The 14,403-nt window shown below is 39.9% G+C and overlaps 1 protein-coding gene across 6 annotated transcripts in view; it reads left to right on the top strand.

Annotated features, from left to right (window-relative positions):
• The window catches only part of LOC139749533 (major facilitator superfamily domain-containing protein 6-like), a 93,757-nt gene that overhangs the window by 39,088 nt on the left and 40,266 nt on the right, over positions 1–14,403 (top strand). For all 6 annotated transcript variants that reach the window (XM_071663510.1, XM_071663508.1, XM_071663509.1 and 3 more), the window contains one exon: positions 632–860. In XM_071663510.1, the coding sequence (XP_071519611.1) occupies positions 632–860 (229 nt within the window). The remainder of the gene's footprint in view (positions 1–631; positions 861–14,403) is intronic.

Genomic DNA, 14,403 nt, shown 5'->3' with positions numbered 1-14,403 from the left:
TTGCATGGAAATGGATAATAAGGGATGTCTTTGAAATGGTATACAATTGTTGAAGGTATGGTGAAGAGTTGATATAAGCAAGATGAAAGAAGAAAAATATATAAAAGTATGTTACAAAGAGATATTGAGGATAGGAATAATGTTGTGTAAAAGAAATTTCACAAACCACACTGCTAGATGGTGAATGCAACATTTTGGATATGCTTGTTCCAAATAATGTGGTAGTATGTAATGTTGAATCAAAATTTAGAAAGAATGCAGTGTACAGTGTTATTTTGTTTTTACATCATAAATTAAAAATGAATAATTATTTCAGCTGGCTGATATACTGAAAAAAAAAAAAAAAAAAAAAAAAAAAAAAAAAAAAAAAAAAAAAAAAAAAAAAAAAAAAAAAAAAAAAAAAAAAAAAAAAAAAAATGTTACAAAAAGATATTGAGGATAGGAATAATGTTGTGTAAAAGAAATTTCACATAACCCACACTGCTAGATGGTGGAATGCAACATTTTGGATATGCTGTTCCAAATAATGTGGTAGTAGTGTAAAGTTCAGATCATAATTTAGTAAGGAATGCAAGTGTACAGTGTTATTTTGTTTTTAATCATATTATTAAAAAAGAATTAATTATTTCAGCTGGCTGATATTACTTGCCCCACCCAAATTACCATCAATTGCACTATGGTTTGTGATGATGGCAGATTTATGAACTATCTACATGCTCCTCTCACCATTCCACCAACCACATATGATGAACTGCTTTCTCATTATCAGTTTTGGTTATATTTGTGTGCTATTGCTATTGCTTGGTGTGGGCAAGCTGTCACTATAGTAATGACTGACACAATAAGCTACCAACTTTTAGGTAAGTTCTGCTGCTTATTTTCTAGACATAGTAAGATCATATGCACTTTAAGATTATAGATGAATGTACTAAGTTCAAAATGTTTAATGCATAACTACAAAAACAAATGTGCAATTACTATTATCAATATTTGATCATTTTAAGTGTTATACAGGAAATACAGCATTCCCCCCTACTTGATAACCATTTCCAGCATCAGGAAGGTAGTACCAGGAACATGAAAAAAAGGCCACATCAGCTAACATCCATTCTCTAGCTGTCTTGTGTAATGCACCTAAATCACAGCTCCCTATCCACAACCAGTCCCCACACACCTATCAGTGGTTTACTTTGGACACTTCACATGCCCTGGTTCAGTCCATTGACAGCACATCATCCCCTTTATACCACGTCATTCCAGTTCACTCTATCTCATGTACACCTTTCACCCTCCTCCATGTTCAGGCCCACGCTCAAAATCTTTTTTCACTCCATCCTTACATCTCCAATTTGGTCTCCCCATTCTCCTTGTTTCCTCCATTTCTAACACACATACTCTCTTTGTCAACCTTTCCTCACTTATACCCTCTGTATGTCCAAACCATTTCAACACACCCTCTTCAGCTCTCTCAACAACACTTTCATACCACACCTTTCTCTTACCCTTGCATTACTTTCTTAATCAAACCTCACACCACATATTGTCATCAAACATTTAATTTCCAGCTAACCCACCTTCCTCTGCACTGTCTTATTAATGGCCCATGCCTTGCATCCATATAATAATGTTGTGGCTTCATCGTCAAACCTACCCATTTTTGCTCTCCCAAATAATGATCTCTCCACACATTCCTTAGTGCTCCCAGAACCTTCACTCCCTCATCTACCCATTGACTCACTTCTGCATCCATGATTCCATTTGTGGCCATGTTCATTCCCAGGCATCTTAAATACTTCACTTCCCCCAATTTTTTCTCCATTCAAACTCTCATCCCAATTAACCTGTCCCTCAACTCTGCTAAACTTAATAATCTTGTTATTCACACTTACACTTAACTAACTCCTTTCACACACCCTTCCAGACTTGGTCAACAATTTCTGAAGATTTGCACTTGAATCTGCCGCTAGTAATGTGTCTTAAGCAAACACTGATTCACTTCCCAGGCCCTCTCATCCCTTACAGACTGCATACACTCCCTTTTCTCTAAGACTCACATTCACCTTCCTCACCTACCCCATTTATAAACAAATTAAACAACCCTGGTGGCATCACATACCCCTGCTGCAGATCAGCCTTTACTTGGAACCTATTCACTTTTCTCCCTTCCTACTCATACACAAGCTGTAGACACTTGATTAAAACTTCTCACTGCTTCTAGCAGCTTACTTCCTACACCCACACTGTATATTCTTAAGACCTTCCACATGGCATCTCTACAGCCCTATCATATGCATTTTTCATCTCCATAAATGCCCCATACAAACCCATCCATTTCTCTTAAGTATTTCTCACACATTCTTTGATGAAAAACGCTTGATCCATCCTCTACCACCTCTGAAACCACACTGCTCCTCCCTAGTCAGATGCTCGCATACTTCTGTTGCAGATCAACCTTCACTTGGAACCATTCATGCTCCTCCTTTCCTACTCATACAGAAGCCATAGACACTTGATTAAACCTTCTCACGGCTTCAAGCAGCTTACTTCCTACACTCACACTGTATATTCTTAAGACCTTCCACAAGGCATCTCTATCAGCCCTATTATATGCTTTCTCCATGAATGCCACATACAGATCCATCCTTTTCTCTAAGTATTTTCACACACATTCTTTGATGCAAGCACTTGACCATCCTCAATTACCTCTGAAACCACACTACTCCTCCCTAGTCTGATGCTCTGAATATGTCTTCGCTCTCTCAGTCACTATCCTCTCATACAACTTCCCAGGTACCTATAGTTTGAATATTCACATCCATGGAATACCCTAACCAGCCAAGTAACAGCACAGTCACCTCCTTTCTTGATAAATTCATCTGCAATACCATCCACTCCAGCTATCTTGCCACGTTTCAGCTTTCACCAAACCACTCTCCATGTCTCTCTCACTTCCCATACCTCCTCGACCAAAACACCCTATATCGGCCACTCTGTTATCATATATATTCAACAGTCCTTCAAAATGTTTACAACATTTCCTCCTCACTTCATCACTGCCTGTTATCACTTCCCTTTTTGCCCCCTTCACTGGTGTTCCTATTTGTTCTCTAGTTTTTCACACATCATTAACCTTCTTCCAAAAACATCTTATTCTCCCAAAAATTTATTGATGCTCTTTCACCCCAACTCTTCATTTACCCTCTTTTTCAGCCCCTGCACATTCCTCTTGAACTTCTGTCACTTTGTCTTATACAATCCTCCAATTGTTTGTACTCCTTTCCTACAAGTTCTACCTAAATGCCCCTCTTTTCTCTTTCATTTGCAGCTTTACCTTTTCATTCCAGCACTCACTACCCTTTCTAGTTTGCCCTCCTCCCACCTTTTGCATGCTACTTGCATTTCTTGCACATACCATTACTGCTTCCCTAAATATTTCCCATTCCTCACCCACTCCCCTTGCTTCATTTACTTTCACCTTTTGCCATTCTACACTCAATGTCTCTTCATATTTCTTCACACAAGTCTCTTTTCCAAGCTCACTTACTCTCACCACTCTCCTCTCACCGATAGTTACTTTTTTCTAAATCCTATACAAATCAGCTGCTCCCAAAACACTTATCAATCATGATCTTTCTTCTCATGGCCAAGGTCATAAGCACTAGTAATCACCCATCTCTTGCCATCAGCTATCATTTTTACTCACTTGTCTAGATTCACTTTCTGATATTTTTAAGCATTAAACACTCTCAAAATATCTGCTTCAGGATTAGTACTATCCCTTCCTTAGCTCTTGTCCTTTCACCAACCCTGACTTTATTCCTTAGACATTTCCAAACCATTCTTCCCCTTTAACCTTGATTATTGTTTCACTCTGAGACAGAACATTGCAGGTTTCTTTCCTCGGACATACTACCTATCTCTCCTCTCTTCTCATCTTGGTAACATCCATACATTTAGACACCCCAGCTTGAGCTTCTTGAGGAGGATGAGACTCCCTGCTTGGTTCCTTCTGTTCTGCTTTTCAAAAATTGAAATACAAGTATGGGAGGGTTTACAGCCCCCTGCTTCGACCTCCTTTATTTGCCTCCTGTAACATGGCGGTAAATGATATATCATTTATTTTATTTATTTATTTATTATACTTTGTTGCTGTCTCCCGCATTAGCACGATGAAACAGACGAAAGAATGGCCCAGCCTACCCACAGACACATGTATGTACATACACGTCCACACATGCACATATACATACCTATACATTTCAGCGTATACATATATATAGACATAGACATATATACAGACATATACATATATACAGATGTACATAATTCATATTTGCTGCCTTTATTCATTCCCGTTGCCACCGCGCCACACATGAAATGACAACCCCCTCCTACACACATGTGAGGTAGTGCTAGGAAAAGACAACAAAGGCTACATTCATTCACACTCAGTCTCTAGCTGTCATGTATAATGCATCGAACCACAGCTCCCTTTCCACATCCATGCCTCACAAAACTTTCCATGGTTTACCCCTGACGCTTCACATGCCCTGGTTCAATCCATTGACAGCACATCGACCCTGGTATACCACATCGCTCCAATTCACTCTATTCCTTGCCCTCCTTTCACCCTCCTGCATGTTCAGGCCCCGATCACACAAAATCTTTTTCACTCTATCCTTCCACCTCCAATTTGGTCTCCCACTTCTTGTTCCCTCCACCTCAGACACATATGTCCTCTTTGTCAATCTTTCCTCACTCATTCTCTCCATGTGACACATGTATGTACATGTGTATGTGGGTGGCTTGGGCCATTCTTTCGTCTGTTTCTTTGCACTGCCTCGCTAACGTGGGAGACAGCAACAAAGTATAATAAATATATAATGAAATAACTAACCTTTTATTTTCCCAACACATAATGTATTCATTTTATCTCATAAATGTTACTATTTCATGCTCTTTGGTCTTCAGCTTCTTTTTACATGCTTAGTTTGGTAGTCCCTTTCGATTTTACCACAAATCTTCTTTGACATGAATTTTTCTTTTCAAAAGTTCATTTGCTAAATCCATGTGTGTTTGTAATCCATCAATACATGTATGATATCCTGTTGCCTGCATCACTTTAGTTATCCTGTTAACTAGTTCCAAATTACTCTGTTGGTAATTGTAAGTTCAGGATAATGCAAATTATCTGTTGTAACAGACCTGTGATATGGGATGAGTGCTGAAATATATGTATTTACTTCATCAGTGATAGCATACATATGAAGCCTCCACTTAGCTTTTTCTAATTCATACATCTTGAAAACTACGCACCCTCTGAAACCAACAGTAAATTCATCTGCTGATAAAAATTGGCCTTGGGAATTCATTTCTAAGGATATCTGCAGCAAATGCTTCCTTATGAGGACATACTAATAAAAGCTTGATGAGTCAACTCATTGCACAGAATAACATTCTCTCTTAGTAACTCTCCTTCTGACAGCCATATTCACTAGCGCACAGTGAAATGCCAACACTTCTTGTAATATGCTCCCAGCCCCATTAAGCTGAATCTTATTGTAATGATTTTTTTTTTTTTTTCCATACTATTCACCATTTTCCGCATTAGCGAGGTAGCATTAAGAACAGAGGACTGAGCCTTTGAGGGAATATCCTCACTTAGCCCCCTCCTCTGTTCCTCTTTTGGAAAATTAAAAAACAAGAGGGGAGGATTTCCAGCCTCCTGCTCCCTCCCCTTTTAGTCGCCTTCTACAACACGCAGGGAATAAATGGGAAGTATTCTTTCTCCCCTATCCCCAGGGATATGTAATGATATGTATTTGGCTCCTGGGAGCCTTGAAGAATGTGTGGAAGTCAAGAACATTATCTCGGAAAGCAAAAATGGGTATGTTTGAAGGAATAGTGGTTCCAACAATGTTGTATGGTTGCGAGGCATGGGCTGTGGATAGAGTTGTGCGCAGGAGGATGGATGTGCTGGAAATGAGATGTTTGAGGACAATGTGTGGTGTGAGGTGGTTTGATCGAGTAAGTAGCGTAAGGGTAAGAGAGATGTATGGAAATAAAAAGAGCGTGGTTGAGAGAGCAGAAGAGGGTGTTTTGAAATGGTTTGGGCACATGGAGAGAATGAGTGAGGAAAGATTGACCAAGAGGATATATGTGTCGGAGGTGGAGGGAACGAGAAGTGGGAGACCAAATTGGAGGTGGAAAGATGGAGTGAAAAAGATTTTGTGTGATCGGGGCCTGAACATGCAGGAGGGTGAAAGGAGGGCAAGGAATAGAGTGAATTGGATCGATGTGGTATACCGGGGTTGACGTGCTGTCAGTGGATTGAATCAGGGCATGTGAAGCGTCTGGGGTAAACCATGGAAAGCTGTGTAGGTATGTATATTTGCGTGTGTGGACATATGTATATACATGTGTATGGGGGTGGGTTGGGCCATTTCTTTTGTCTGTTTCCTTGCACTACCTCGCAAATGCAGGAGACAGCGACAAAGCAAAAAAAAAAAAAGAAAAAAAATGTATTTGGCAATTTTTTTACTTTACAAATTTGTTTCTGCAGCTATTTGTGAAAACAGTTCCTTGATAGAAAGCAATGAAATATACCTAGTGATGACTGGATTCCACTCTTTAAGGGTTTATATCCAGATATATCATGGAAGGAGTTTACAGCTTCATTCTATCTGCTCCATTCTTCCCTTGAGTATAAAGCACTATTTTTCCCCTCCACTTCATCATCAGCTTTTCGTCACAAATGTTCCTAAATTGCTCTCCTGTCCTCATCATTGCTTAAGAAAACACTCTCTTCATTCATGTCACTTTCTAAATCAAAATTGTCTGCACAATCATCTGATATGTATGTATTTCCTCCCTTACTAGGTTATTATAGTGTACTTCCACCATGGAATGAGGACTTTCATTGGTTTTAGATGGTTGCAGCAGCAGAATTAAAGTTACACGGTGTTGCCAATAAATTGCTGTATGGTCTATAGAAAATAGAATAGGAAGTGGCTGGAAGAGTTTAGTTGTAAAGATTTAGAACAAAATTATTCAATGATATCTTCTAATTTGCTTGATCAGGATATTACTTGCCTTTTTGGAGTATTTGAAAGGGACGGGGGAAGAGAGACATATAGGCATTAGAATTCTAAATAAAGCTTGATGTGCCAACACATTGATCAGAACAACTTTCATTCATAGTAACTCGCCTTTTAAGAGCCATGTTCAGTAGCATACGATGAAATGCTACTATCTCCTCAGGTATAAAATCCTCCCATCCTCATTAAATTGAATCTCTTGGTAATGGTGTTCATTCAGCAGTTTTCTGCTTTACATACCTGTACACTTCAAAAGCCATCTGTGAAAATAATTCCTTGCTAAAAGGCAAAGAAAAACTTTTAGTGATAACACTGTATTCTTATAATTCTGGGTAATAACACTATGAGAACCATTGAAAAATATTTTACGGAAGAAATTTACATTTTACCTCATACATTTATTCTCCCCTTTTCTGTAAATCTGTTTTCCTCTTCCAGTTCTTTGTCTGTTTCATTTATAAAAACTTTTATATCTTTCTCCTTTTCATTATCATCACTCACAAAATTAGTCTTTACTCATAACTGTCTAAATTAGAGTTGGCCTCTAGATCTTCTAATCCAAATAATATGTCCTTCCCTGTTAGGCATTTGTGGCATGCACTCACAATAGTGTCAGAAATTTGTATGTTTATATACAGTTACCAAGGTAGGGAAAACAGTTACACATGCAGTCTATAAAAAATGGCATTTCTACCAGAGGTAAATGGCACTGTAGCCATTTCTTGGCATTTCCCTCAAGATCTTGGGATATTAAGTGCACTATTGCAATCTTGGCATTTTATTAAGAAGGTGCTTCTGATCTTGGGATTTTCAAATCATATTTTTACCATAAATAAATGTTATATATAATGTGATCGGGACCTGAACATGCAGGGGAGTGAAAGGCATTCAAGGAATAGAGTGAATTGGAACAATGGGATATACCAGGGTCGACGTGTTGTCAATGGACTGAACCAGAGCATGTTAAGCGTCTAGGGTAAACCATGGAGCCTAGACGTGGAAAGGGAGCTGTGGTTTCGGTGCATTACACATGACAGCTAGAGACTGAGTGAGAGTGAATGTGGCCTTTTTTTGTCTTTTCCTGGCGCTACCTCGCTGTAGGGGAACTATTTCCTCTGTGGTGGGGTAGCAATGGGAATGGATGAAGGCAGCACGTATGAATATATGCATGTGTATATGTGTATGTGTCTGTGTATGTATATGTATGTATATGTGCGTGTATGGGCGTTTATATGTATATGAGTGCTTGGGCCTTTTTTGGTCTGTTTCCTTGTGCTACCTTGCTGATGAGGGAAACAGCAAGTATAATGAATAAATAGATAATAATGTGATAGAAAAAATTGCATTGTTGGCTTGGTTTATGTTTTGTAGTATCTATACAGCCTTGTATAACTATTCACATTTATGACTTTACATTTATGTTCATGGATATGTATGTGTCTGAGAACAGATGCCGACATGGCATATAGTCCCTTCTCCAACCCTGTTAATCTAAAGTTTTCCTAGTTTTTGGTAATGGACTAGTTTTCACTTTATGATAGGACATATGTTGGAACGGTAACATACGGTGAATTTCTGTATGTCAGTAATTCAAGCTAAGATTGGCAGAATTTGTGAGATTTAAGGTGCATTAACAAATCACTCTTGGGGACATGAATACTCACACGGCCAGTTTGAAAGGTTCTCCATCCCCTTTCTGTTCATCTTCAGTTACGCATTAGACCTCTTGTGTAATTGGTGTGGTATTAAGACTGTTATATCATAAGACCAAAGAGTGCATTGTGGAATTCTGGACCCTGGGGGATTGATACACCTCCAGGGCAAAAGGCAAAGATATGGTACTATCAGGCATTCATCCCAGAATGGATAGGGTGAAGGCGGATGCGAATGATAATATATTGCAGTTTGCAATGTTTTTGAGTGTAAATAGAAAAACTGTAACAAAGTAACACTGATGCCACAAAAGTTTTTCAAAGCATGTGAAAAACTATGCAGAAAAGTCTTGACAGTATACAGCATTTTTTCAAAAATACCTGCTTGCAGGATGCTCAAGATAAAGTAGCAAAGGCTGTAGTTTTGTTGTCAGGATATATGGCTGAACACATTATACCTGTCATTCAAATGGATACTTAGTGTAAGCCATGAAGAAAATGTTCCATGATAGTGAAACTGCAACTAATTTGAAAAAGAGAATAGCCAAGGCATTGTATTTGTTGCAAGATGGTTTTGCCAGTGAAGAGAAACAGTCAGAAGCTAATATTTGCAAATAGACTTTTTTTCATATATTATATATGAATGTACTGATGTATCTGTGATAAAGAAGCTGAAGGTATAGGTAGGAATAAGAAGCAGACTCCTTGACTAGATTGAAGATGAATGTAGCGGAAGGGAACAAAGAAAGCAAGTAAGAGGTGCATCCTCAGAGTGGGTGCCACAGGGCTTAGTGTTAGACCCATTGCTATCTCTGATGTATTAAAAATCACTTGACTGGTAGCCTAGAATCATACATAAGCATGTTTGCAGGCAGTACCAGAGTCATGAGAAAAATGAAGAATTATGATGATTGCATCCTCCTTAGGGAAACTTGGACAAACCCTAAAGTTGTTCAGATGAATGAATGCTAAAGTTTAATCCAAGTACAACATGATAAGGATGGGTCAGAGCAAAGGAAGACCTTGGTGCAATCATTACCTAGCAAGAAGTGAATTACAGCAATTTTCATGTGAAAGAGACTTACAGGTTGACAGTGTGCCTAATCTGTCACTAGAGCTGCACATCAGGAGAATTGTGAAAGGGGCAAACTGTTTGCCAATAAATAAAAGAATCACATTCAAGTATATGGAAAAAGGACGTGGTAATTAAATTGTTCACTTTATACATCAGGCCAAAACTGGATTATGCCTCAGGTCTGGTCACCACACCTGAAGAAGCACAAATATCTGATGAAGAGGGTATGCAGCAGAACAAATGAAATTGTACCTGAATTAAGAGGACTGAGGTATCGTGAGAGGCTGATGGCAACAAAGCTGTCCACTGTGGAGTTAATGAGAGGGAGTACTTGATGACAGCCCTCAAGTTTCTAAATTAGCTGCTTTATATTAAGTGAACATTTTTTCAAGGGTCGCAGCACCAGAGTAATCAGAGGCTATAACAAAAATATGGCCATAAAGGTGGTTAGAAAGGATGATAAGAAGTACTGGTTTGGTGTTAGGGTTGGGGGTGCTTGGAATGAACTAATCAGTGAGATACTGAATGGTAGCAGTTTACAAATGCTACATTATGGCTTGAAAAGTTCGAAATATGGGGCCCTGTGAGATTAGAAGTCTCTCTCTCTGAATTACAATTACTATTTGTGTGTTACAGGAAGAATTTTACATTCGTGTTGCTCAGTCACTTCACCTTGTATACTTGCGCCATGTCTTTTACTCCTATGTATGTACACACACACACACACACACAAACCCCCTTAGCCTGTCCTAGGTAATTACAGGACCAGAAAGGGTTAATACAAAGGTGAGAGGAGTTGTAATGCATGGGAAAATGGAAAAGCTTGGGATATTTAGTGGTTAGTGAGATAGTAAAGAATAATTGAACCTGCTATTGAATGAATCTAAAGTATATGTATTGTAGCATGGAAAAGTGGTTGTAGAGCTAAGAAGTGATTAAAGGATGTGATTGTTTCATTGCATTAACTTGGAGTAAAAATGATTGCATGACCTTAACAGTATAGGAATAAGTATACTTAGAACATTTCAGAAAGATGATAACGGGATTGTGTCTTTGTTAACCCCAAAACTATCCCAGCCATACTTGGATGTTTTATAGTATGGAAACCCTAGCTGTGCTTCAATGGATTGCCTCTTCCTACTCTCATTTAGATTCAAAGGCATTCATTATTGGTATGTACAGGTGCCTTATATCACAAGCAACTACACTAAGCACCAAGAAAGAAAATCTTAAGAGTTATAAATACCCATGTACCATGATGTCTTCCCATGTGGGGCCCTTATTCATACTTGTACAGGTTGCCTTCTTCCTACCATCATTTGGACTGAAAGGAGTACTTTATTGGTAGTAAGAGTTTTTTTTTTTTTTTTTTCTTTTTTTTCTTTTTTTTCCCCGCTGTCTCCCGCGTTTGCGAGGTAGCGCAAGGAAACAGACGAAAGAAATGGCCCAACCCACCCCCATACACATGTATATACATACGTCCACACACACAAATATACATACCTACACAGCTTTCCATGGTTTACCCCAGATGCTTCACATGCCTTGATTCAATCCACTGACAGCACATCAACCCCGGTATACCACATCGCTCCAATTCACTCTATTCCTTGCCCTCCTTTCACCCTCCTGCATGTTCAGGCCCCGATCACACAAAATCTTTTTCACTCCATCTTTCCACCTCCAATTTGGTCTCCCTCTTCTCCTCGTTCCCTCCACCTCCGACACATATATCCTCTTGGTCAATCTTTCCTCACTCATTCTCTCCATGTGCCCAAACCATTTCAAAACACCCTCTTCTGCTCTCTCAACCACGCTCTTTTTATTTCCACACATCTCTCTTACCCTTACGTTACTTACTCGATCAAACCACCTCACACCACACATTGTCCTCAAACATCTCATTTCCAGCACATCCATCCTCCTGCGCACAACTCTATCCATAGCCCACGCCTTGCAACCATACAACATTGTTGGAACCACTATTCCTTCAAACATACCCATTTTTGCTTTCCGAGATAATGTTCTCGAATTCCACACATTCTTCAAGGCTCCCAGAATTTTTGCCCCCTCCCCCAACCTATGATCCACTTCCGCTTCCGCTTATTTATATTTATTTATTTTGCTTTGTCGCTGTCTCCTGCGTTTGCGAGGTAGCGCAAGGAAACAGACAAAAGAAATGGCCCAACCCACCCCCATACACATATATATACATACACGTCCACACACGCAAATATACATACCCATACATCTCAATGTACACATATATACACACACAGACACATACATATATACACATGCACACAATTCACACTGTCTGCTTTTATTCATTCCCATCACCACCTCGCCACACATGGAATAACATCCCCCTCCCCCCTCATGTGTGCGAGGTAGCGCTAGGAAAAGACAACAAAGGCCCCATTCGTTCACACTCAGTCTCTAGCTGTCATGCAATAATGCCCGAAACCACAGCTCCTTTCCACATCCAGGCCCCACACAACTTTCCATGGTTTACCCCAGACGCTTCACATGCCCTGATTCACTCCATTGAAAGCACGTCGACCCCGGTATACCACATCGATCAAGTTCACTCTACTCCTTGTCCGCCTTTCACCCTCCTGAATGTTCAGGCCCCAATCACTCAAAATCTTTTTCACTCCATCTTTCCACCTCCAATTTGGTCTCCCACTTCTCCTCGTTCCCTCCACCTCCGACACATATATCCTCTTGGTCAATCTTTCCTCACTCATTCTCTCCATGTGCCCAAACCATTTCAAAACACTCTTCCGCTCCCTCAACCATGCTCTTTTTATTTCCACACATCTCTCTTACCCTTACATTACTTACTCAATCAAACCACCTCACACCACATATTGTCCTCAAACATCTCATTTCCAGCACATCCACCCTCCTGCGCACCACTCTATCCATGGCCCACGCCTCGCAACCATACAACATTGTTGGAACCACTATTCCTTCAAACATACCCATTTTTGCTTTCCGAGATAATGTTCTCGACTTCCACACATTCTTCAAGGCTCCCAGGATTTTCGCCCCCTCCCCCACCCTATGATTTACTTCCGCTTCCATGGTTCCATCCGCTGCCAGATCCACTCCCAGATATCTAAAACACTTTACTTCCTCCAGTTTTTCTCCATTCAAACTTACCTCCCAATTGACTTGACCCTCAACCCTACTGTACCTAATAACCTTGCTCTTATTCACATTTACTCTTAACTTTCTTCTTTCACACACTTTACCAAACTCAGTCACCAGCTTCTGCAGTTTCTCACATGAATCAGCCACCAGGGCTGTATCATCAGCGAACAACAACTGACTCACTTCCCAAGCTCTCTCATCCCCAACAGACTTCATACTTGCCCCTCTTTCCAAAACTCTTGCATTCACCTCCCTAACAACCCCATCCATAAACAAATTAAACAACCATGGAGACATCACACACCCCTGCCGCAAACCTACATTCACTGATAACCAATCTCTTTCCTCTCTTCCTACACGTACACATGCCTTATATCCTCGATAAAAACTTTTCACTGCTTCTAACAACTTGCCTCCCACACCATATATTCTTAATACCTTCCACAGAGCATCTCTATCAACTCTATCATATGCCTTCTCCAGATCCATAAATGCTACATACAAATCCATTTCCTTTTCTATTTCTCACATACATTCTTCAAATAGCCAGAGGTTGAACCATTATGTGACGTTCATTTTTTTCATTCATTTCAAGCTAAAAGTTTGTTTTCTAAATTGTTTCTTACATTTTTCATATGTATATATATGTATGTGTGTGTGCGTGTGTGTGTGTGTGTGTGTGTGTATATATATGTATATTATCCCTGGGGATAGGGGTGAAAGAATACTTCCCACGTATTCCTCGCGTGTCGTAGAAAGCGACTAGAGGGGACGGGAGCGGGGGGCCGGAAATCCTCCCCTCCTTGTATTAACTTTCTAAAATGGGAAACAGAAGAAGGAGTCACGCGGGGAGTGCTCATCCTCCTCGAAGGCTCAGAGTGGGGTGCCTAAATGTGTGTGTATGTAACCAAGATGTGAAAAAAGGAGAGATAGGTAGTATGTTTGAGGAAAGGAACCTGGATGTTTTGGCTCTGAGTGAAACGAAGCTCAAGGGTAAAGGGGAAGAGTGGTTTGGAAATGTCTGGGGAGTGAAGTCAGGGGTTAGTGAGAGGACAAGAGCAAGGGAAGGAGTAGCAATACTCCTGAAACAGGAGTTGTGGGAGTATGTCATAGAATGTAAGAAAGTAAATTCTCGATTAATATGGGTAAAATTGAAAGTTGATGGAGAGAGGTGGGTGATTATTGGTGCATATGCACCTGGGCATGAGAAGAAAGATCATGAGAGGCAAGTGTTTTGGGAGCAGCTAAATGAGTGTGTTAGCGGTTTTGATGCACGAGACCGGGTTATAGTGATGGGTGATTTGAATGCAAAGGTGAGTAATGTGGCAGTTGAGGGAATAATTGGTATGCATGGGGTGTTCAGTGTTGTAAATGGAAATGGTGAAGAGCTTGTAGATTTATGTGCTGAAAAAGGACTGAT

This window comes from Panulirus ornatus, chromosome 7 (assembly GCF_036320965.1).
Source record: "Panulirus ornatus isolate Po-2019 chromosome 7, ASM3632096v1, whole genome shotgun sequence".
NCBI classification, from domain to species: Eukaryota; Metazoa; Arthropoda; class Malacostraca; order Decapoda; family Palinuridae; genus Panulirus; species Panulirus ornatus.
Note: the sequence above shows the minus strand (reverse complement) of the source record. Positions and strands in the feature narration are given on the sequence as shown.